The following is a 23,644-nucleotide window of genomic DNA, read 5'->3' as shown; positions in this document are numbered from 1 at the left end:
GAAACATCTCCATGTGTTGCCTTATAAAGAAGCAGCGTCGCAGAGGAGCTGAGCCCACCTCTCATTTACCCTCCTCCAAACTCCTGGCACTGATTGCTTCAGGTGTGGCAGCAAGGGAAGCATCCTTCCTCCTAACTGGGGCATGAGGGCACTGAGACAGCCCAGGCTCTGCCCTCCCAGACCCCTTTTCCCAATCCTGGGCTGTCTGCGGGGCTTGAGAGGACCCTGGGAAAACTTCCCAGCCCTACAAAGCTGCTGGATGGCTGCAGCCTGCCCAGGCTGCCCCGTGGCCAGCAGGCATGTGTTGAAAGCTGCTTGTTTCATTTCCTTCTCAGCACTTCCCCACTGGGGGCTGAGAGGGGCATGGGGGCTGCATGCACTGTGCCTGTGCTGCCAAATTCACCCCGGGTTGGAGCTGCCTCTTTCAGCCCCTGTTTCTCCCGGTGCAGATGTAAGAAGCTCAGGGGGGAGGGAGAGACCAGCTCCATTCTCAGGCAAGGCTCTCGGCTTACTTAAGAAATGCTAATGCCACTAGAAACTGCAGCGGGCTTTGAAGCAGAGGTATTGGCACAGCCAAAAAAGGCTTTAACGGGGTAACACGCAGCCCAATTTGCTGTGCAGGCTTTTGATCCTTTCTGCTGTCGATGTCATTTCGTGCTGTGCAGCTCCCAGCGCGCCGGCTCATCGTTTTCGGAAGCATGAGGCACCCAGCTGTCTTGTCCTGATGTGTCCTTGTGGGTAAAGCACGGACAAAGCTCTTGATCAGCTTTTGCTTGAAGCCCAGCTCACCATTTCCCTCTCACCTGGGAAGTTTCTTAAGAGGCAACTTCAAGGACGTGGCTGATGCTTCAGGGAGGAGCTGCAGTGAAGAAACTGCGGCAGGGCCACAGAGGAGGAGAGGTGCTGGGTTTGTGCTAATGGTGTGTGCTCAGGCCCTTTCTGTGAAGCTGAAGGGAGTTTATCTGCACCACGGCCCCTTTCTGGTGCCAAGGGATGGGCTCACCTCTCTGCTGCAGCCAAGGAGTTGGGTTCAGAGGAGAAATGGTCAGCACAGCTGGCAGGCCTGTTCCAACAAAGAGAAACGTGGTATCTCCACACCCCAGCAGGAAATCTACACCAGGGATCTTCTGCCTGCACCACTTCTCTGGGCAGAAGGTGAGAAAACCAGAACTGTTCGAGTAAAAAAGCTGGTAGGTGGGAGTGGCCAGCGACAAGGGCCGGATTTTGCAGAGCTGGCTGGGGCAGGGTTAGGTCTGCATCCCTGCTGCCACCATCGGAATCATCAGGACACAGATGGGACAAGTGCAGGCAACCCAGCAGCTGAGGATGTGGCATTAGGTGCAGCGTGGCCTGCAAGGCTGGTCCTCCCCTTGCAGGGTGCAGCACAGCCTCACTGTAGCTTTGGGGGGACACTGAAGATGAGCAAAGCCTGGCACCATGTCTCTTTGAAGAGACCTGGCTGCTTTGCTTCAGGCAGCAGGTGAAGAAGGGTTAGGGAGAAAATAATGGAGAGGGACCCGACTGCAGCTTCTTTGTGGCTTCTTTTTCATAAGCCAGGACCAAAGAGGCATGTGATGGAGAGAGGAGGTGGGCATGCACTGCATGGGCAGGGGGCATAGCACAGGCAGAACTGCATCCAGGATTATTGTGCAGGATCATCTGGAAATAGCCTCCCTCCAAAGCCAGATCTCCAGGTCTTGGTCCCCTGGGTGCACAGAGCAGCTCTTCCCTGCTCTGCTGTCCAGGCTCTGCAGAGCAGTCTCCCAAAATCTTCCCAGCACCTCTATGAGCTGTGCTATGTGATGCCTGCTCTCTGTGGGCCTGCAGTACCTACAGCTTGCTCAGCAGGAGAGGCTGGCTCATGACACCATCAAGAACTATTAAAAGCTGCAAGACGATTAAAATAACTGTCACAGGACATTCATACCAAACAAAAAGCACGAGCTGGACTCCTTCATCTCCAAGGAAGGATACTCTGTGTTTTCAGGCAAGGGAAATGCTCTGCAGTCGGGAGGTGGTTGGGCAATGCTGGCATGATGCTCCCCAGACCCACTTCTGCATCCTCAAGCACTGTGTGGGCAGGAGCACTGCTGCAAGCAGCTGACCCTGGTTTCCCCCATTGACCAAAGCCTTTCCTGACTGCTGGGGTGGAGGAAGGAAACACCCGCATCAGGCACCACAGTGGGAAGAGCTGGGGATGGAAAGGCCAGTCCTCCCTTCCTGGCCATGGCAGAGCCATGGCTGTGCTGTGGGAGGTGGAAGGAGCCTGGATGGGAGCCTGCAGGGCACCTCTCTGCTGTGATCTGGCTTGCTGGGATGCCCTGCTCATGCACCTTGTCTGGGCTCAAGTGGAGCTTCCAACAGCCCAGTCTGACCAAGGCAGAGGGCACTCCCTGTGAATTGTAGCAGGCTGGTAGGACTGTCACCCCCACACGGGCCACCCAGAAGAGCCCACAGCTCCCTTCTGCACTCAACTTCATAGAATCATAGAACCATAGAATGTATTGGGTTAGAAGGGACCTCTAAAGGTCATCTAGTCCAACCCCCCTACAATAAGAAGGGACATCTCACACCAGAACAGATTGTTCAGGGTCCTGTCAAGCCTGATTTTGAATGTCTCCAGGGACAGGACCTCTGCCTCCTTTCTAGGCAACCCATTCCAGTGATCCACCACCCTCATATTGAAGAGCTTTTTCCTAATGTCCAACCTAAATTAACCCTTTTCTAGCTTAAAACCATTACTGCATGGCCTATCGTTACATGCCCTCGTGAACAGGTCTTCTCCAGCCTTATAGGCCCATTTCAGGTATTGGAGGGCTGCTATAAGGTCCCCCCTGAGTCTTCTCCATGCTGAACAACCCCAACTCGCTCAGCCAGTCTTCATAAGAGAGGTGCTCCAGCCCTCTGATTCATTTTCGTTGCCTTCCTCTGGACACACTCCAACAGGTCCACATCCTACTTGTGCAGGGTCTCCAGAGCTGGATGCAGGACTCCAGGTGAGGTCTCACCAGGGCAGAGTAGAGGGGCAGAATTGCCTCTCCATCTGCTGGCCACGCTTCTTGTGATGCAGCTCAGGATGTGGTTTGCCTTCTGGGCTGCAGTTGCACATTGATGACTCACTCTTTGCCCATTAGTACCCCCAGGTCTTTTTCCACTTCCTCCAGCACAAGGTTAGAGACTGCCTGACATCCCTCCAGCTGCTCCCAGCAACCCTCCTGCCTGCTCAGCAAGAACCCTGTCTCTATGTGGGCAGGTAAACTCCTGCTGTTACTAAAAACAAGACACTTAGGCTGTGTGATCATCCCATCACCAGGGATGATCACAGCCATCCCATTACCAGCTCTGCCAGCCCCACGTCGCTCCTTGCATGGCTGAAACTAGAGACCCCTCTGGGCTGTCTTTAAGTCACCCGGTGAGAGCAAACCAGGCAGCAGCAATGGGTTGCACAGACAGAAAAACTTTGCTTCCACACAATTTTTTCCTTTCACCTGCTTAGCTTTTGGGTGCTGCCTGCTCTTCTCCCTGGTTGCAACCAGCACAGCCCTTCTCGCTAACCCAGGCAGCTGCTGCACCAGGATAGTGACTGCTCTCCTGTGGTTTTGATGCTGCTACTTTCTGATTTTGCTGAGCAGTGAAGAGATAAAGTATTTACTATCTTTTCTCTTTTCTTTTTTTCCCTTTTTTTTTTTTTTCTTTTCTTTTCCCTCTCCTCTCTGAACTACCCAGCAAATGCTTTGATGCCAGAGCCAGTCATAGCACAACATTTCCCAGAAAGCAAGATGTGTTTGTGGCAATCCCTGCTCTGCAATTTGAACTGCTGTCCTTTTTTATGAAAGAAAGAAAAACAAACAAACAAACAAACAAAAAAAAGACAAACATCGATGGGAGAAAGACTAGTGGTGAAAATAGAAAACCTGCCTTTAGCAAATGCTCACACCCCCATGTCAGCAGCTGGGCAGAAGCTGTCAGGTAAAACTTGGGGGTGTGTAGGTCTGGTAGGATCCTACTGCTAAATTACAGCCTTAGAAGATGGCGTGGAAATTGTGGATGGAGGATACCAGCTGTGACTGGTGGACTGGGATGCATTTAAAAGTTAAGTATCTCAGAAAACTAATGAAGAATGCTTTCAGCTTAAAAAAAAATATTTCTCATGGGTTGGAAACCAGAGGAAAGGGATGAATTATCAACAATCCAGCGGGCGATAAGAGGTCGCCTTATTTATTTCCCAAGCACAGCGAGATGCAATGTGTACTTACCTGTGCTGATTATGAGCCCTGCTGAGCTCCATTATAATCTGCTCTCCCAGGCAGGCGTGCTGTGCTCGGAGGCACAGAGGAAGTGCAAAAGGAATTTGTCTGCACCAGAATGAAATGTGATTAGCAGCTGCAGGCTACAGCAGGGGCTTCTTTCTGAGGGTCAGGGATCCTACACCTCTCAGCTTGCCTGTGAGTGCTACAGCACGTGAGGGAAGTTTATTTCAGCTGGTAATTCTTTTCTTGGCCTGTTTCTTACTGGTTTGGTGCCATGACATCTAAACTGGTGTTTGGTCACAGCACAGAGCTGAGAGTGTGAGGTGATCTTCAAAACCAAGCAGTGGCGTGATAATAGCTTGATATTAAACAGAGAGCTTTGCTGTAAATGAATTCTAAAGCAGACAAGCTGCAGAGGTAGGCGAGCTGAAAACTGCTTTAACAGTGGTTTTAGCTTGAGCAATTTATGAAAGGGATTACCTGGTGTCTGTGCAGGAGCAAGGATTTTGGGTATGCTGCAGAGAGCTTTGTGGGTGCTAGGGAAGAAGAGGCCTGTGCAGAGGCAGGGCAGTGAGCCCTTGGCTTTAGGCTCATGCTCCCAGTAGCTCTGGTGCCTTCAATGAGGTTTTGGCAGTGGAGGGGTGAGTCTGTGCCTGCTCATAATCCAAACCCTTGGCTTTTGTTTCTCCTTGACTCCCTTTCCTTACTAGTGGTTCCCAAGGGAAAGTTCCTGCTGCAGGAAAAGCAAAGAAAACAACCACCAAAGCAGAGAGAGGGCTGAGGGATGCAAGGGAAAAAGCAGCTTCCAAGGGGCCAGCTCACTGGAACAGAAGCAGGGATGTTAGCAAGGGAGCTGCAGCAGGGACAGACACCATCCATCCAGGCCTGGGTTCCCATCGGTCCAGACTAGTGAGGAGCTGCCCAGGAGGGTGTGCCCCCAAATCCCCACTGACCTTCTAGCAGCAGGAGCTCCCTTGGGACTCAACATCTGGCTCCATGCATGGTGGCAGGAGGCCCAGAGCATCCCCCTCTAGGCAGGAGGGCCAGCTGGAGGAGATGGAGGCCCTGGGAGAGGCCCCGGTGAGGGGTGAGCAGCCTGACTGCAGGAAGCAGCCCCCTGCAAGGAGTAGAAAAGAGCAGTGCTGAGGTTTTCTTAAGGCCCTGCACATACAGGAGTGCACATGGGTGTCTGTGTGTGCAGACGTGTGCGTGTAAGTGCACACATGGGTGTGAACCAATGCACATGTCTGCATTAAGCCGAATGTGGATGTTATCCAGGGCAAAGTCTGTATCTGAATGTCATAATTAAACTCCAAATACTTACTGCTAACTGAGGAAACTCAGTGTTGAGGTCAGAGAAAAAGTGCATTTGTTAAGTGTATTAAGGTTACTGATGTACAGCTGAGGCACCCAAAGAGGCTGATGGCTGGAGAATGGGAATTAAGGGGAGACAAAAAAATACTGTGTCTTTAAAAATCACTGTAAGCAAGTCAGGGAGATAAAGCTAAAGTGACTCCTCCAGAACAACATGGTGTAGCCTGGTACTGCAATTACATTTATTTAGGTGCCCTACCTGTGTATTCCCACTGCTGCATAACATGCTCAGATTGCCTCCAGCTTTCCCCTCTGTCCTAAATTGCTTGAATTTACAGCACGTGCTTGGGAGACTACAGCGATTTCCCCGTCCCGTATTAAACCCATGTTACCCAAACTGCCTTAACTCCATCTGAGTGCCACTTGTGTGAGGACTGAGTGCTGTTACTAAGCTCTGAGGCGAGGCTTGGGAGGGAGTTGGGGCCAGCACGGCGTAATAACCCTGAGTCATAGAGCTGCTCTCTGGGTCAGCCGGCCCCTACGGCTCAGGGCTGGTGTCCCCAGCCAGCTCCAGTGTCATTCAGGCAGGGATTTCCACCGTGGTTTTATCATCAGCTTCACAGGACTCTGGATATCCCCTTTTGAATTTTGCAAGGGCTGGTAATGTTTTATTTTGGTTTGAATTTGTAGCCCTGCTCACCTTCCAAACGGCTGCCCAGCAGGCAGGAATAGGAGAAGGGGCTGGAAAACATGACTAAATATGGCTGTGTTTCTGATTGCTACAGACCGCGGGATTAGCGGCCCCTTCTTGCCAGCAGCCACAGCTGAAGTTCCCAAGGTTTCAGGGGCATCCAGAAGAGTTGCAGTCCAGCCCTCCCCTCTTTTGTCTCTCTTTTTTTTTTCCCCTTTTTTTCTCCTTTTTCTCTTGTTTCTTTTCCCTTTCTTCTTTTTTGCTTTATTTTCCCCTTTCTTTTTTTGCTTTTTTTCCCTTTCTTTTTCCTTTTGTCTCTTCTCTTCTCTTCTCTTCTCTTCTCTTCTCTTCTCTTCTCTTCTCTTCTCTTCTCTTCTCTTCTCTTCTCTTCTCTTCTCTTCTCTTCTCTTCTCTTCTCTTCTCTTCTCTTCTCTCCTCTCCTCTCCTCTCCTCTCCTCTCCTCTCCTCTCCTCTCCTCTCCTCTCCTCTCCTCTCCTCTCCTCTCCTCTCCTCTCCTCTCCTCTCCTCTCCTCTCCTCTCCTCTCCTCACCTCTCCTCTCCTCTCCTCTCCTCTCCTCTCCTCTCCTCTCCTCTCCTCTCCTCTCCTCTCCTCTCCTCTCCTCTCCTCTCCTCTCCTCTCCTCTCCTCTCCTCTCCTCTCCTCTCCTCTCCTCTCCTCTCCTCTCCTCTCCGGAGAAATCTGCAACCTATTGTCTGGGCCAGCAAACTTGGCACCCTCCAGCTGCCTATAAAATTGCATTAGGCGTTTATATTTCCTGTAGTGGATTATGTGTCATCTGGATTTTGGATGGTTCCGGGAGAGAGGGTTAGCCTTTTTTTTTTTTTTTTTTTTTTTTTCAGAAAGGGACACAAATTGCATTTGAAATAATGTAATTTTCTTGGAGATAAGAGAGCACTAGTGATTGGCAGGGTAGACAGAGATGTTCCAAGACAGATGCAGGCAGCTTCCCCTGCCTCCAACTTGCACAGCCCCTCTGGCCATGCACAGAAGGCACAGCCCTGATTCAGCCCAGCACCAGAGCACTTGCCTTGTCCAGAATTGTGTCAATAACCTCATTGATTGCAATGATATTTCTCATGCTTAAAGTTAAGCAAGTGCTTAAATGTCACGCTGAATCACTGGAAAAGGATTCCTTGGTGCTCTTGCGGAGTCAGGTCTCTTGACTGAGCTGGCTCCGTGTTTGTGCAAGCAATGGGTTTTGATGGGAACTTTTAGTATTTATGCAGATCTAGCATGTATGGGGATTTTCTTTACAAACTGGGGTTGGCCTAACTCTGGATATATCCTCTTGGCTCGTATGTAGAGTATTTATTGTGCTTTATCGCCATTTCTAGTTTGGGTCTCAAGCCAAAGAAGCAGTAACTGTTTCTATAGTGGAGAAATCATGCTTAAAAAAAAAGAGTATGTTCTCAAATCTACTTTGAAATGTGTGCTGTATCAGCAACAAATAACATCTGAAAGGGAAAAATCAGATTGCAAGTGCTTATGATACTACGCCGTCTTAAATTCACATGGTGCTTTGCTGTGCAAAGGAAAATGGATAATCTTTTGCAGAAAACCTACAGTCTAAGAGCATGATTTTGTGATGGTATTTATAGGAGTAAGGAGTATGTGTCTTGGAGTCGCTCTTGATAAAAATGCTGGACTGCTGAATAGCCAGCAGGTGGAGTCATCTATAATGGATGTGTTGTGATCTGGAAAGTTGAGTAAGTACAACTGGACACGTGGAAATTTCAGTTGAAAGTTGAGACCAAGGAAAATATGAGGAATAGAACTGGAAAACTCTGCGAGTGTGGCAGACACAAAGAGCTAAAACTTTAGCAGCAGAAGAGGAGGGGCCTGCAAAATGTTTGGAATAGCAGAAAGCTGGAGCAATCCTGGAAACACTCCTGCGGCTTCGATCCCGAGGCATAATTCATGCTGTTGTAATTTGCACAGACGGTGGCCGTCTCGAGGGAAGGCTGGAACAGCTGGAAAACATCAGGGTGTGGGCCTGCTTCAGCCACACACCCTTTCCTTATCCCTGCATCAGTCACAGGAGCAAAGGGTGTTACAGGGATTGCTGGAGAATATATCTGTAAGCTGTTCTCTGCCCTGGGAGATGGCTCCTTTTGCTAGTTGAGTCGTGTTCAGGACCAGCTTAGCTTGGCATTTTGTGTATAACAATGCACTTTGAGATGCTTTTCAATTAAACAGATGAGGGAGAAGGAATTAGCCTTGACTCCTAGAGATCAGCCACGTAGTAAACCGAGTTGTGGCTAACGGGCCCTACTAAAGAGGGTGCTTTGTTAAAAACTGAACAGGAGTTACAGGACAACACCCGTTCTGTCAGCTTGATGTGCCCAGCCACCACAGCGGGTGTTCTACTGTGTCCTTTGCCCTGTCTGCCTGTCACACCAGGAAGGAATGCTGCCTCTTGGCAGGGCATTTGCCCTTCTCGGGCTCTGCAGCCTCCAGCCTATTTGGAAACGAGCAGTTGCAAATAACGATTCTTACTGTCTGTCTGTGTGCCCATGTAGGCTGAACAGTAACATCATGGCCACTTGGCTGCTACAGTCTTGTCTGAGAGAGGAGAGGGAGGCACAGCCCTGAGGTGCTTCTGAGGCAATGCCAGGGATGTATTTGTGCAAGGGCTGTGGCTCCAGCAAAGCTACCAGAGGACTGTTGATGTCGACTCCGGCCTCCAACAACCTCTGGATCACTCATGACAGACAGCCAAGGGGAATAAATGTCAGGTATCTCCCTGCTCCTTGATCTCTGACACCCAGAGGGTGGGGAAGAGTAATTTTTTTTCTTTTTTTTTCCTTCTTCTGGTCTGCATCATCACTTGCTTGCTCCCTGTGGTACCGCCATGGCTCACACTATTTGAGCCAGTCAGCCCTGCTCTCTCAACAGGAAAGCAAAAGACCTTTTGTTTCCCAGACATGCTCTTCACAGCTTCCTATTACTATATGTTTTGGGGATATAGTGGGACAATCCTTCACATTAGAAGAGCTGAAGGACCCACTTTATTCCCAGTCCCTCCAGGCACAAGCAGTGCAGGCAGATGGCGTTTTTATGCTAACTGCATATATGCAGATAACTGCATCTGCAGTGCAGGTGTTGTGCTGCTGTGGCAGCACCTGAAATGGCACAACTTCTGTAGCACAACCATGCCCCACAGAACCACAGACCGAGCAGCAATTAGCAACGATAAATGTGCTGCAGCCACGTTTGGAGCCACCAGGAAAATGAGGCAGGAAGGTTTTGCTCTGAGCTCTCTGGCTGGTTCGCAGGTGTTGACATCGCTGCTCGGCTGGAGCGCCGAGGTGCTCAGTGGTGTTGGCTGAAGCCAGGTGCCCTCATTGTGAGAGGTGGCCCTGGGAAAAGACCGGGTGTGTTGTGGGTGCTGACCCACTGACTGACAGCTGCCAGCACCCTTGCGTCAGAGTGACATATTGATATTGGCCTCCTGCCACTGCTCAAGGACTGGCATCCTTCCGGCAGGCAGTTTAAGTCAGGTGACAAGGATTTTGTTGACTTAGGTTATTGTATTTTTGGCCGTGTGCTAATCGGTGACAAGAAAAGGCAGCTTCTGTTAATAAAACTTTGTAGCAAAGAGCAGGCTGGAGATAAGCAACTAGAAACATTTACCCACGCTTGTTGCTACGGAAAGCTCCATCACTGCTTCCTGCGAAACCAGGACCAAAGTGCAGGCTGAAACTTCACCTTGGCCACACTTCATTACCTGTGGGAGTACTGCTGTCAGGAGGAAGAGTATTTGGCTCCAGGAGCTTGTTTGGCAGGGTAGAAACAGCAGGAATGAGCAGGGTTGGGCAAGCCACTAAACCTCCCCTGAGCTGCTTAGCAGAGGGATGGAATCCACCAGGAAGGAGAGGGGCAAAGCTGTGGAAGTCAGTGAGGGCAAGAGGGAGCTGGTCAGCAGGATGAGACACCAGGTGATGAAGATGTAAGCAGCAAGAAACCATTCTCAGTTGTGGTGCTGGAGAGGAGACATTTGAACTGTCTCCTAATGATTTCTATGCCTTTGGGTCAAAGATTAATAGCTGAGTTCGTGCCTCTGTTCATGCCTGTGCCTTAGAACCTGCATGAGTCATTGTCTCTGCTCCATCTGAGCATGTTGTGGGACTCAGCTCTTGGTAGTTCCACAGATGTTTCACAGCTGGCATCCTGATGCCAACTGATTTCCAACCCAGTGGGAGCACCAGCACATGTTCCTTCAAGGAATCCCTTCACAGGGTGTCCTTCTGTGGGGGAAAAATTCCCACAACTTTACTCTAATATGATATGAATCTGTTGAGAAAGATACATTCTTCATGCCAGCTTTTGAGAGCCCCTCTGTAAGGGTAACATTTCCTATAGTAGCCTCTTGTTGATCTGTCAAAGGCAAAGCACTAGTGACCACTCTGCAAACTTGTCCATAAAAACGTGGCACGTAGGAGCTTTTGGCAAGAGCACTGTGCAGCAGTGGAAGGGTTAACAGAGGAGTCAGTTGTCTGTTTAGTATGTCTCAGATGTCACATACAAATACCTAAAAGACAGCTGGGATGCGCGAAAGGAAATCAAGGGATTAGGATTGTAGTCTCAGCTCAAAAGCTTTTTTGTGACTTCAGGAATGCCTCACGTCCAGCTTGCTAAATGGATCTACTACCTATCCCATAAACATCCCGTGAAGATTAATTCATTAATCTTTTTTAAGAGGAAACTGGAAGGCTAGAGAAACATGAATATGAAATATCACAGCAGTGATGATGGAAAGCAAACAGCATAGAGCAGGGCAGTGGAAACTGCAGGTCGCTGTGGTAGGGAGGGTGCAGTTCCCTGCCTCAGCTCCTTTCACCCACACCATAACTGAGGGTTCTCTGAGCTCTGCTGTGGTCCTGGTCCACAGCCAGCCAAAAATGCCTCTCCAAGGGACCTGCCTACGGCACCACCAGTTCTCCCGGGCATTGCTCTGCAGCACAGACCATGTGAATGCAGGAGGTGAGGGGGAACTTGCAACAGCCTTGGTATCTGCATGGCAGTAGATGGTGGAAATGGGGTTAGGGGAAGATGAAGACAAAAATGGAGGCTGAGCACAGTAAAGCACCTCCTCCTTTTGACGTCCCTCAAGGGGAGTATCAGACAGACGCCCAGATCACAGCAAGGGGAGTGTTCCCAAGTGCACACACAGATTTGTTTCCAAACTGTTTACTCTTAATTTGCCTTCAGGTTGGAAGCCTTCTGCATGGGCAGTATCTTAACCTGTACCCTTCATCTAGAAACTCTCCTTAAAATTAGGTAGAAGACAAACACAGACATCTTGCTTTTTCTCTGAACAAGTAGCATCCCAGTCTCAAGAATCTCAGCTTCTTTTCAAGGCAAGGGTGGACTGAACACGTTCCTTCAGTGTTGTTTGACAGTCTGGCTCATTTTATCAGACCTAGTCAAGATGAATGAGACATGTGTTTACCCGTGGTGGGTAACTGTCCTCTGGGTGCCTGCCATTCCATGGGGATTTGTAATAATTTTGAAAAAAGAGATTTTCTTTGTCACTGGAGGAGACAAGCTGGCACCTCAGCACAAAACATACTACTTAAAATAGCTTTTAATGTGGCCTTGAAAACTATTTTTGGATCAGGAAAAATGTGGTGTATGGGAAGACTGGAGTCACATATTGTAACTGTCACTCAAAACCAAAGCCTCTATCATATCGTGGAGACCAGCACATGTGTAAAGATACACCAAGATAACCTAAGTGGTCCCCAGGCTTTGTTACACCTGGTGATATTCGAGAAGTCAGGAAGGGCTTCCTCCTATGTGCACTGACTCACAAACATCACCTGCATTCCTGGTTTTCTCCTTTTTCTCCAAAGCCTTGGCAAGCGGAGGAAGAGTGCCATTCCCATCCCATAATAAAACCAACCTCAGATTCCTATTATCATCTGCAGATTAGTTCTCCATCACGTTGCTGTGGCTTCCAGGCCACGCTCAGGACAGCACAGGCTGCTGGTGCATTCCCCATTCCAGAGCAGACATTGCCCGTGGTGTTACCAGACAGCAGCCGCCTAATAAAATCAACTTCATGTTCCTGTTGAGTACCCCAAATTTCTTTCTTGGGATCAAAAATGCAGAGACATACAAAAGAGCTGATGAACAGGCTGCAGGTTTTGAAGACTGGTGTCTCCAGCTGGTTGGAAGCCAATCTGCAACAGAACGAGGAGTTACAGGTAAAAACGCGGGAGAAATCCATGGAGGCTTTTAGGAATGGGGAAACAGATCAGCCCCTTTCTCCAGAAATCAGATGCAGGCTGGGGCTGTGAGATGAGCCCAGAGCAGCACGGAGAAAGCCTGGAAAAGGCCAGAAGACACGTGCCAGGAGTGACGAGAGATGCACAGAGCTGGGACGGTACCAGGTACCGAGCTGGGAAGCACATCCCCGGCAGGTGGGTGCTCCTGAAGCGGGGGATCAAGTCAGCACCCCTCACTCCAGGCTCGCCTCAGCCCTGCTCCTCACGGGCAGAGCAGCAGCAACCCCCTCCCCCGCGGCAGCTCCGCAGAAGCGGGGACAGGCGCGCGGCCGTGCCCCCGCAGGGGCTCGGGGCTCACGGCTCCGCTCGAGGGGCCCCGCACCGCCCCGCACCCCTGCCGGGGGGCCTGGCACCCACCGCGCCCAACGAAACCCGAACTCCGGAGCCTCCCGCCCAGCCCCGCCGCGAAGCGCCGCGCTCGGGGCAGGCACAGACCAGGCCGCCTTCACGCACCGACCCCAGGGCCGCCCGCAGCGCCGCGCCTCGCCTCGGGCTCCGCGCAGGCCGCGGGGGCCGGGGCGGTGCGGGAGCGGGAGCGGGGCCGGGCGGGCGCGCGGCCATTTCCCGCCGCCCCGCGCGGCTCCGCGGGCGGCCCGTGCCCCTCGCCCGCCCCGCCCCGCCCCGCCCCGCCCCGCTCGCCGCCGCCGCCGCCGAAGGTTGCCGAGCGGGGGTCGCACGTCTCCGGCGGCCCGGCCGGCGGTTTCCGGAGATTGCCGAGGGGCTTCGGCCCCTCCCGAGCCGCCGCCGAGCCCGTGACCGAGGCGCTCCGGTGGGTCGGAGCCGCCGCGCCCCCTGCTCTGGTCGCGGGGCTCCCCCCCCCTCACCCCCTCCCGCCTCCTCCTCCTCCTCCTCCGGCTGAGCCGGGCGACGCGGTGACAGAGCGGGGCGATCGCGGCGGGGGGCGGCCGGGGCTCCGGCGGCGCGGATGGCGGAGGGCGGCCAGCCCCCGCAGCAGCAGCAGCAGCAGCCACAGCCGCAGCTCCTGGCCGGCGGCGGCGGCGGGGCCGCCCGCGGCGTGAAGCGGGAGCCGGAGCTGGAGCAGCCCATGCCCGGTGGAGACGGCGCCGAGGGCGGCCACAGCAAGCGGCTGAGGACGGAGGCGGAGGCCGAGGGCGGCGGCATGCAGGTAGCGGGCAGGGCCGGGCCGGCGGGCCCTCGCCGGCTCTCCCGCACCGGCGCTGGGCGGGAGGGGGGCAGCCCGGCCGGGCCGCCTTTAATTTCGCTTCGGGGTTTCAGGCCCTTTCCCTCGGCGGCAGCGGCCGGGAGCAGCGGCGGGGAGCGGGTCTCCTGCCCGGGGAGCAGCCCAGCCCCTGGGGCCGCGGCCCCGGGGAGCCGTGCGGGGCGGTGGGGCTGGGCACGGCCGGGGCTGCGGCGGCCTGTGTCTGCTGAGCCGCGGGGAGAAGCCGCAGGTGCTGGCGGGGAAGGGCTGTCGTGGGGCAGCGGGTGCGGGTCCTCCCGCGGGGCGCGGGGTCCCGCCTGCCTGCGCTGCCGGCGGGTCCGGGCCGTCCCCAAAACATTGCTCCTTCCAGGTGCGCTCGCTTTTGTGTTTGTGGGGGGATGCTGCCAAGGTATTGGGCTTTCCTTTGTCTGAGGGTTGTACAGGGTTGTTTTATTATGGCAACTGCACTGGCCTTTTATTATTATTATTATTCCCCCCCCCGTTTCTTGGGACCAGCTCTTTGGAAGCAGCGTGATTTATTAATCTGAACTTGTTTCTCTTCTCACCTTTTCTTGCATTGGTAATAGCTGCTGATAGTTTCCAGGGGGAGCATCCTACCCTCTCCAGCATGCTTCTCATCTGAATGCCAGATGCAAGGCCAGCGATCATCCCTTTCTATTTCCCAGGCTGTCCCCAGTTTGTATGCCCAGTATATACACATTTATTTTGGATAGCTTGCAGCGGGAGGGTTTTGTTTGCGGTTCTGTTTGATGTTCAGCCTTCTGTGGCGGTCTCTCCACCTCACGACATTACTTTTTTTCCCAGCGTGATGGTGTGGGCTGAACGTAAGCTGGAGCTTCACACCTGAGTGCTGCTGCTGCTGCTGCTTGTGCTCCCGCCAGGGCCAACAAAAACCCTGCCGTGCTCTCTTGTTCCTTGAAGTAGTATCTTCTCCCACACGTAGGTGTCAAGTATGACTCAGACAACGTGTAGAACTGCGAGGAGAAAGATGCTCAGCACCGAAGGAGTGCTGCTATCTTGTTGTGTCTTGCTAGGAGTTGTGAATGAGCGTGTGAACGTGGTGAAATTCTTCCAGCTCTTTGGAGTCAAACTGAGGCACAGGTCCTGCGTAGCTACAGGAGAGGCACCAGTTTACCTGCAGTTAGTGGTTCAACTGGTTGGTCTAAACCACTGGTAAATCAACCAAAAATTGCCCAGGAAGGGACTTGAACAGTCTTAACATTTAATTTTTTAAATTACAAACGAGTACAGTTTCTGTATACATAAAAGGCTCCCCTCTGTGTATACATGGAGGGAAGTGTTGTGTTACCTGTTCAATGAAGAGTACAAGATCCTGAGACTGCAGGATTCAACCTTGGGGCTACGACATGTATCACCCTGGTGGTAGCAGGGATTCACCCTGGATCCTAGCAGAAAGCTGGGCTTTGTTTTTGTGTCAAATGCTGGCAAACAGTGGAGAAATTAGCTGGAGGAGTGCAACTAGTAGAGCCCAGTTTTGAAGTTGTGTGTTTATAGTCAGTATAATGTTTCTTCAGTCTGCGACCTCCATATTTAGTTACTTGGTAATCTCAGTGTAACTCTAATCTTTCTTTATGTATATATATGGAAAAGGTTTTTTAATCTTTTAAAAATAAGATGAAAATAATAATTAAAAAAAAATATATATGCATGTATGTATACACACACGTGTCCAGTAGTTTCACTTGACTTTTTGTACTGTTAAAGACTGTGGTTTATTTATCTGAAGAATCTTCTCGTGGTTATAAGCAAGAAATACCAAATTTGAAGCCAAACCTACAAATAATATCAGAGCTAGGAAAAATGTATTCTTTAATGTTTGGGAAATTTGGTCTTTTTACCTAAAATTCAAAACACGAGATTGCCTTTCATGAGGATTTCTGTTCAGATAGTGTATTTAAGTACCTTATTTTAGAATAATGAGTTATTTTTAGTAAATTCTCTGTTTTACTGTACTTAAATCTTACAAGAGCAATAAAGAGCCCATGCTTTGATTGTTGTTTCCCCCCTCCCCCCATTTCTCCCCCTCTCTCATATGTACTAGAGGCTTTCTGGAAGCTGGAAGTAACACCAGCAACTGTTGTACCTTGTTTTTCCTGCCGATCCTGTCAATTTTCTACTTCCTGCTCCAGAGCCACAGGCTGTTGCTGTGTAAACTTGGTGACCTCATGTCTCTGGGCCGATAGCGAGGAATCCTGGGGTGCTGTGCTCGCCATGGTTTTTCCTTTGCATATCCCCTACCAATGGTTCAGGATAGGAGCATGTCTTGTAATGCTGAAATAAATCACTTAGCTATAGAAATTGCTAACGCAACTGTAAAACTAGTAGCTTTTTTTTTTTTTTTTTAAAATCTATTAACATGAAATAGAAAATCTAGCCTATAGGAAGAAAAGATAGTAGCTAGCTGTGAGGAACTTAGGTAAAAGTGTGCCTTAAAGCTTTAAGTAGCCCTTAAATTTACTGAGCTTCTTGCTTTCTGCTGTCTCAGGCCAGCATACTCAGACAGCTTATGCAGTTAGGGTTTCATTATCTAATCCATCTCTGATCAGGCCGGATAAATGGGGTTTGGCCAGTGCTGATCTTGTTAGGAAGGTAGTGTAAAGCTGCTTGAGTTGGGATTGGGACAAATCGGATCATGGCTGCTATCTGCTTCTGGGACATATTTCAGTTAATCATGGCGTGGCAGGAAAAGGTCCAGCAGAAACTGCTGTCAGCTCCCTCTGGTCCATATGTGGCAAAAATCAAATGCCACTGGCCAGGAATGTCTCCTGGAAGTATTTGGATATGTTTGCAAGCTTTGGAAGTAAAGGTCTCCAAAGGTACTGCTGCTTTTTAACTGTAAAAAATTCTAGCTAGGAATTAGCTTGCTCTTCTGCTAGCTTGGATGAGTTGAATGATTTGGATCAGCTTGCTGATCTGGATAAAAATAGTCCCTAGCAGAGGGGAGAGGAAAAAAAAAAAGTTATACTGGCTTAAGTCACTTGCAAAACTGCACCAAAATGCAGTTGTTGATGAAGCTGTATTTGCTGCTTGTCAGAAGGGGTTGACTGCTGCACAGCTGGAAGAGAAAGTACTGTTGCAATAATCTCTCTCCTCTATTCCTCACATGATGAAAGACAATAAATGTTGTGGCTTGCTGCATAAGTGTCCATTTTGCTTTGGAGCAAGGGTGTAATTCCAGGGTACTGTGCTTGCCTTCCCCACTGAGGTGCTAGAGGTGTACCAGCCAGCCTACGCTACTGAAGGTGATTAAAATATCTTCTGGTTGCTTTGCCTGGGGTTGAATGAGTTAATCAACTCCTTGTTCAGTCCCCAAGCTCAATTTTGATTCAGCCTTTTTTATGGGGTCTAGGCTGGTTAACAAATTAAAATTTTACCATAATACTTAAGGATGGTTGGAATAATAATGCCTGCGAGGTTGGAGTTAGATGAAAGGTGTGAACAGAGCTGATCCTTGTTTCTCTTTCGTGAGTGACTTGTGTGCTCAGTATCCCTGAGTATTTATGGGAGTTCGTCCTCTGAATTCATTTTCTGCAACCCTGAGCATGGCCGACTGGCCGGGGAAGGTGGTTAGTGCAGCTGAGGTCCGTGCCTTATCCAGTCCATGTCAACTTCTGGTGGCAGCGATGGGTGGTGACTTTGTGTTGTCATTCAGGCATGTCTGCTAAGTGTTCATAAAGATGACCAGTGGTGTCGAGATCAGTCCCCTGTGACTAAATAATGATGTAACAGGTGGTAAGGCTTTGCTCTGCAAGGCGCTTCGTGGTTTCTCTTCCTACTGCGAGCCAGAAGATGGTCTGTAGCACCCTTAACACCCTCTACTAGCTTGACTCCTTCCAGCACCAAGTCTGGAAACCTTGAATGGTAGCGTGCCACAGAAATGGAAGAGAGGGGACATTGCTGGTGCTTCATGCCAACCAGTATCCTTGTTCAAACTGTGGTCCATTTGTGTGCTCCAGAAGAGGGCAAGAAATCAATCTGCTGATCATTTCTAAAGACAGATTAGTATTTTACTGGAAAGAGGGCTGACTGAGACTGTAATTGAGACGGGGACAGGGAATAACAGCTTTTGTGCTATGGGGGAGACCCTATGGAAATATGTGTTTTTAAATCTTACAGAAGAGAACATCTAGTTCCAGTAAATCATAGAAAGCTGTATAATCAGGTTAGCTTTTTCATCCCTCTTACTGTTAATTATGTGACTGTCTTTGTGAAGAGAAGCAGAGCAATACAGGGGATACAAGGTATTGTAGAATAGAAATGAAGTTCCAGTTTTCATTAGCTCACTGTGCCTTGGATCCAGGATGAGGTTTCCTGGGATGCTATTTGGACAGACTATTAACTGATGTGATGAGACACAGTGAATCACCTTGTTGTTATTTCTCTGTTTGCTTTTGTCCTTTATTTATTTATTTATTTATTTATTTACAAAATATATGAGTGTTGTGAGTTTGACCTGACACAGTCTGGAAAGACTTAAAAAATCAGTTCAAAGAAAACATTTGGCAGACTGAAAGTCGGGATTTCAGAAATGTTGAGAGCACTTTAATGTTGGCTCTTTTCTTGCTATATTGAGGCAAATGTAAAGCCCAAGTGAAGTATTTGGATGCTTTAGTACCCCTCCAGGCTCTGTCGGTGTTTCTCTTTGGATTTTGAGAGGTTTGTGTTCAAAGGTGATGGCTGTGGTTGTGAGGCTGAAAGGCAAGGAGAGGTCTGGCTCTACGGGAAATGGTTTCCTTCTGCATATGTGTAGCAGCTGTAGACACATGCTTTTTATTTTTCCTTTTCAGAATTCCCTTTAGAAACATGAGCCTGCTGGCCTTTTGCAGAAAGGCTGGGCTCTTCCTTGGATTTTGAAAAGGTTGCCCACCCATCTGAGTTCAGAGCGCTGTGCCTCTTTCTTCAGTGTGTCATGTGAAATATCCTCTGTTGGCTTTTCCTCCCCAATGACCTAGCAAGTGGGGCTCCTGCCTTGGCCTTTTGCAGTGGGGGTTCACACCTCTGTTTTAAACACTGTCTCAAAGAAGTACTGGTCACTGGAGGGTTAGCAGCTGTGGTGCTGTGCTAGCTTCATGCTTTATCATGGCTGCACTGAAGGCTTTCACTGGCTCTGCTGTGATGAGGTTGGAGGCAGCAGGAACACCAGAAAACCAGGGATGCAAGGGAAGCATCAGTGAAATAAAATAAAATGAAAAAAAAACAACAACCAAACAACTGCTTCATTTGCAGTGGTTGTAGGGAAGCCAAACTGAAGTCTAGACAGACCTGAACTGGATTCCGTGTGTGGTCCATGGCCCTGCAGAGACTGCTGCTGAAGGACATACCCCTGGTTAGATTGGAAAAATAAAGCCTGTCGCTATAGGCCTTTGGTTTGCTGCACAAGGACCTCTGCCCCTTTGGGAAATGTTAGGGATCACATCGGCTGGACATGTTTTAAAACCTATTGCTCTGTGCTGGTGACTTGCCTCGTGGCATGGGGCAAACCTTAGCTTTCATATGAAGCGAAAGAGGAGGGCAGGTGTTTTAGTTGACTGGAATGGAAGCCTCGTATTTAATTTGCCCATCTTTGATATTACGTAACCTTCTGTGTGTGTGTGCTTTTGAAATGCGGTGGTTGAGGGATCAGAGGAACATCCAGAAGCAAAGTGAGAGAAGCAATTAGAGGTAACGAGTTCCAGTTCATTGAAGCATTCTGTTGATCTGCATTTTACGGTGGTATTGAGTGGATGCAGGAGTGTAGCTGTCATGAGATAATCCCAATGTTTAGGGATTAGAGCTGCTTGGCTGCATTTTGGGTCTTAACTCCCTTTGCTCTCCAGTAAATTTAATTTTGCCAGCAATCTTTTCTAAATTTAGGAAAATGCTAGTTTGAAAAACTTGTAGGTATTTTCTCCAGCATGCATCTCCCTCTCTCTGCTTCACCTTCCTGAGCGCACCTCCTTTTTCCAGGTTGAATTTGAGATGTTTGTAGGAGCCAAGCCCAGTGATGGCATGGGCTGTACAAGTCCTCAGCAGATTTGGACCATGCCACTGTCCTGAGCAGCAGCACTCCTTGTCAGCGCTCTGCTGAGTTGTCCCACTGAACTGTACCAGGGCACCTCTCCTGCAGGAAAGCTTTGCTGTCTGCTGGGCTTTGTGAGAAGAGCCTACAATAGGTTGAAGTTTCTGACCTGTGTTCTCAGTTCTGGAGGATTTCCAGGGTGTTTGGGAAGAAGTTTATGAAATTCCAGTTTCTCTCATTTGGCTTGTCACGTGTACATACGGCATCTATCGAAACCACCCCTTGCAGCTCACTTGCTGGACCGAAGGAAATGGGATTCTCTAACTCCTTAGCAATGATCCAATGCATTTAAGTAGCCACAAAGTAGGAAAGGTTGTGTACAAAAGCCCCCTTGTTTAATGAGGGGCAACAGCTGAACTTGAGCTGGATCCAGCATCTGTTTGGGCAGAGCAGGAAACTTTGTCAGTTTCTGGCAGCTCAGTTGGTGTGACACTGGTGCTCAATCAGCTATGCCATTGCCACCTCCTAACCTTTGGAGTGCGGGCAGAGTTTACTTGTGATTCATACCAATTAGAAAAGAGGTCATGAGATCTTTTACTTGCATCGCTTGGGTAGGACAGTGGGATTCAGTCTGGCATGTTTTTGAAGTGGCTGTGTGTTCCTGGGGCTGTTCCTTGTGTTTGCCTTTGTCTAGGAGAGTTCTCTCTGCAGGAAGATTGGATGCTTGCTTCAAAGAGTGTGGGCTAGAAGCAATTGTTGCCTTTTCTGCACGACTTTCTTGGGGTTTATGTGCTCTTAATTGCCTCAGCAATAATGCAAGTGTTAGCACGGAGATGGGGAAGAACCTGCACCATTTAAGGGAGGGAGGAGAAAATGTGTTAGCACTTTTTACCCTCTGACTGTATGTAGCTAGATTTCCTTTAATAGGGAGGCTAAAGAAGCAACCTTATGTGGCATTTCTGTGTGTTGCAAATATCATAATATTCTCCCCAGAGGCCCTTGAGGCTCTGGGATCTTGATCCGGCTCAGGTATCTTCAAGGGACTGGAGTGTGCTGAGGCTTTCTGCACAGCTTTTCCACTGCTATTTCTGTAGGAGATTCTTGCAGACACTTAGGATGGTTGTCACCATTGGGGGTGATGCCCGGGAAGAAAATCCTAGCAAGGCATCACTTAAAAGCCTTGATTTAGTGCTGCGTGGGCTGAGGAGAGGCTGTACCTGGGATTCTAGGCCTATAATTTGCGGCTGGTGGTTGCCTTTCCCTTGCCCAGAACGGGGTGGGAAGGTCACCTTTCCTCCAGCCTACCCATCCCCCTCTGGTAGGGACAAGGCTGAGCTCTCCCCTGCTGCAGGGCTGGGCACCTTCTCTCTGGAGTCCCAATTCCACAGGCAGTGTAGCCAGGAGTGACTCTCGGAGTAGCCCCTTGAGAGATGGTGCTCCTGAGCCATCTCTTTCCAGCTTTTTGGTTTTATCCTGTTTTGTGGCTTTGCTTCCTTTTTGTGGGAAGAAGAAATATGGGGAAGTATGTGCAATAAAGAGCTTCTCCATTATCCTTCCTACTCTCCTGTCCTGGAGAGAAGGTCCATCAGAGGCCTGTTTCCTGTCCTTGTTTCATGATAAGAGCCCTGTGTAGCCTTGGAGTGAAGCTAGGCCAGAATGGAGTGTGTTTTGTAGTTCCTTCTCCTTGTCTGTAGGCGTCAGTTCTTCTGGAAGCTCAGCTTTGGAGTGACCTGAGGTGGTTCCTGGTATTAAAGACAATGATGCTGCTTCTACTCCCATGAGTGGGAGCAGCCAAACAACCTGGGAGATCAGAGGAAGTTTGTTTGGGGAAGGAAACCTGGACTGTGGTGTTGCCACAGTAGATTGAACCACAGGACATACTGAAGGAGGTGGAAGCTGGCAGCGTGGTATGGGCAGATGTCCTGGGGCTGGTAAGAAGTGGGAGAGCAGGAAGCAGGAGTTTGTGTTATGACAGCCTCAGGAATGATCCAGATCATGGAGGAAACTGAGGCAACAGAGTGCATGCATCACTTATGCTGGTTTGCTGAGATCTGAATGTCTCTTGGGCAGCCTGCAGGAGAAATTAGTTGACTTCTGAACTTCCTGCCCATCTTGCTGTTTGGTTTGTCCAGGAATGAAAGTTGAAGCTCATGAAAATGCAGAATGCCCTCAATACTCCAGTTTTAGGAAATGGTGTGTTATGCTGTGATGATACTGTGGGAGATGTTGTTTGTCCTGGGTGGTCTGAAGCTGCTGGGTGCTGTCTCTTCAATGAAAAGGGGTGAGGAGACAGAACATGCCAGAATGAGAACCAGGGCTGCCAGTGTTCTGCAGCCAGGGGATGTTTAATACAAGGGGCATACAGCATGACAGGGGCCAGGGCTCCTGCACAGCAAGTACCCATCAGGAGAATGTGACAAGGCACTGTGTGAGGTCTTAATTATGTGGTCATACATTTTATGTTTTTAGAGGTGACTTCATCTCCCTAAGTGCATCAAATGGATAAAGCTCACTGAGATGCTATTAAATCTAGTGATAGTTTTGTTATCAGTCAAAATGGATATGAGGTCAGGCTTTGGACTGAGAGCTATTCAATATTTCATTTCTTCCTTTTCATCTCATGTGTGACCCCAAACCGAATATACTGCAGATAATCTAAGCCTTGCCCTGAATGTAGAACTATTAATTTTTAATGGTCTCTTCTGTGGTACTCACCATGTTAGTGTTGATGCCTCAGTGATACTAATAATCTTACTTTTGCAGTTTTCCTGAGAGGTAAAAGAGGTGTATTATCTTTCATTGTAGAAATGGGGAATGGAAGTACTGGTAATAAGACCGAATTTGCAAAAATCCCTTGACACTTGCAATGTGATTTACTTTTTTATTTGTATTTTTTGTTGTAGCTGGTGGAGTAGGGTTTAAATCCCTGATCTGCAGTGCTCCACAACTTCCACTGTGTTTCTGTGAATACCTGCCCCTTCCTCAGGTTGATCCTGAAGTGTGTGGTGTTGGGCAATTGTGAAATGGTGTTGTCTGCAGCTTAAAAAAAGTGGAAAAGCTTTGGCAACTTGGTCATCATTATAGCAAAACTTTACTTGGAAGATGAGGTTTGAGATCTAACTTTTTAAGTAGAGGGGATATTGCTTGTCTTTAACTACAAAACCACATACCTTTTGGTTTTGGCAGCTGGTTTTCCTGCTCAGGATATAGCGCTTCCTAGGCTTGAATAAAGAGGGAGTAGGCAAAGAACAGCACATGAGGCTGATTTGTTGTAACATCCCTGCACATGAGGAATCAGAGTGGAAGTTACATGAGTGGCTGTAACTGGTGTTTTTTAATCCACAGCCCTTGACTTTTGCAGCTGAAATGCTATTTTAGGAGGGAATGTAGCTACCTTGCCTTTGAGTTAAAAGCATGTTTGGGTCTGTTGGCAAGCAGAAAGCTGCTCTGTGGGCAGGAAAGGCAGGAACCAGCTCCTGACCCACTCCCTGTGCTGGCTTCATGGGTGACCAGCAGTTCCTCCCCCTGCTTCCTGGGGACATAAGTCTCAGCCTGGGCGGTGTGGGGTTAGCAGGGAGAGAGGCAAGGTAGGGCACGTGCTGGGGAGGTTTTGTGACACATTTAGGCTGCAAAACAATGCTGCTACTTGTGATTCAGGTGCCTTGGGTGATCATGGACTTCATATATCCTTCCTTTTGGTCATTAAGTAACGTGTCTGATGCATCCCATCACTGCCTGCTTTTTATTGCTTCTGCATGGGTAATGGTTCTATTCTTTACTTCTCAGCTGAGTGCTGAGAAAAGGGGAAACCAGAAGTGTGCTGTATGGCTGAGGTTCTGTCATTTGCAGAAAGCCCTGAAGGATTTTGGACTGAATGCC

The 23,644-nt window shown here is 49.4% G+C and overlaps 1 protein-coding gene across 12 annotated transcripts in view; it reads left to right on the top strand.

The window, feature by feature from the left end:
* The first annotated feature begins 13,215 nt into the window (after nucleotides 1–13,215).
* Nucleotides 13,216–23,644, top strand: part of RBFOX2 (RNA binding fox-1 homolog 2) — a 176,840-nt gene continuing 166,411 nt past the window's right edge. For 4 of the 12 annotated variants that reach the window (XM_051608545.1, XM_051608543.1, XM_051608539.1 and 1 more), the window contains exon 1: nucleotides 13,222–13,692. In XM_051608545.1, the coding sequence (XP_051464505.1) occupies nucleotides 13,492–13,692 (201 nt within the window). In that variant the 5' untranslated portion in view covers nucleotides 13,222–13,491. Of the gene's footprint in view, nucleotides 13,693–23,644 lie in introns of all 12 variants that reach the window. The other 8 variants (XR_007888425.1, XR_007888427.1, XR_007888426.1 and 5 more) reach the window with 4 other exon arrangements.

Source organism: Apus apus, chromosome 1 (assembly GCF_020740795.1).
Source record: "Apus apus isolate bApuApu2 chromosome 1, bApuApu2.pri.cur, whole genome shotgun sequence".
NCBI lineage: Eukaryota > Metazoa > Chordata > Aves > Apodiformes > Apodidae > Apus > Apus apus.
This window is presented reverse-complemented; position numbering and strand designations above follow the sequence as displayed.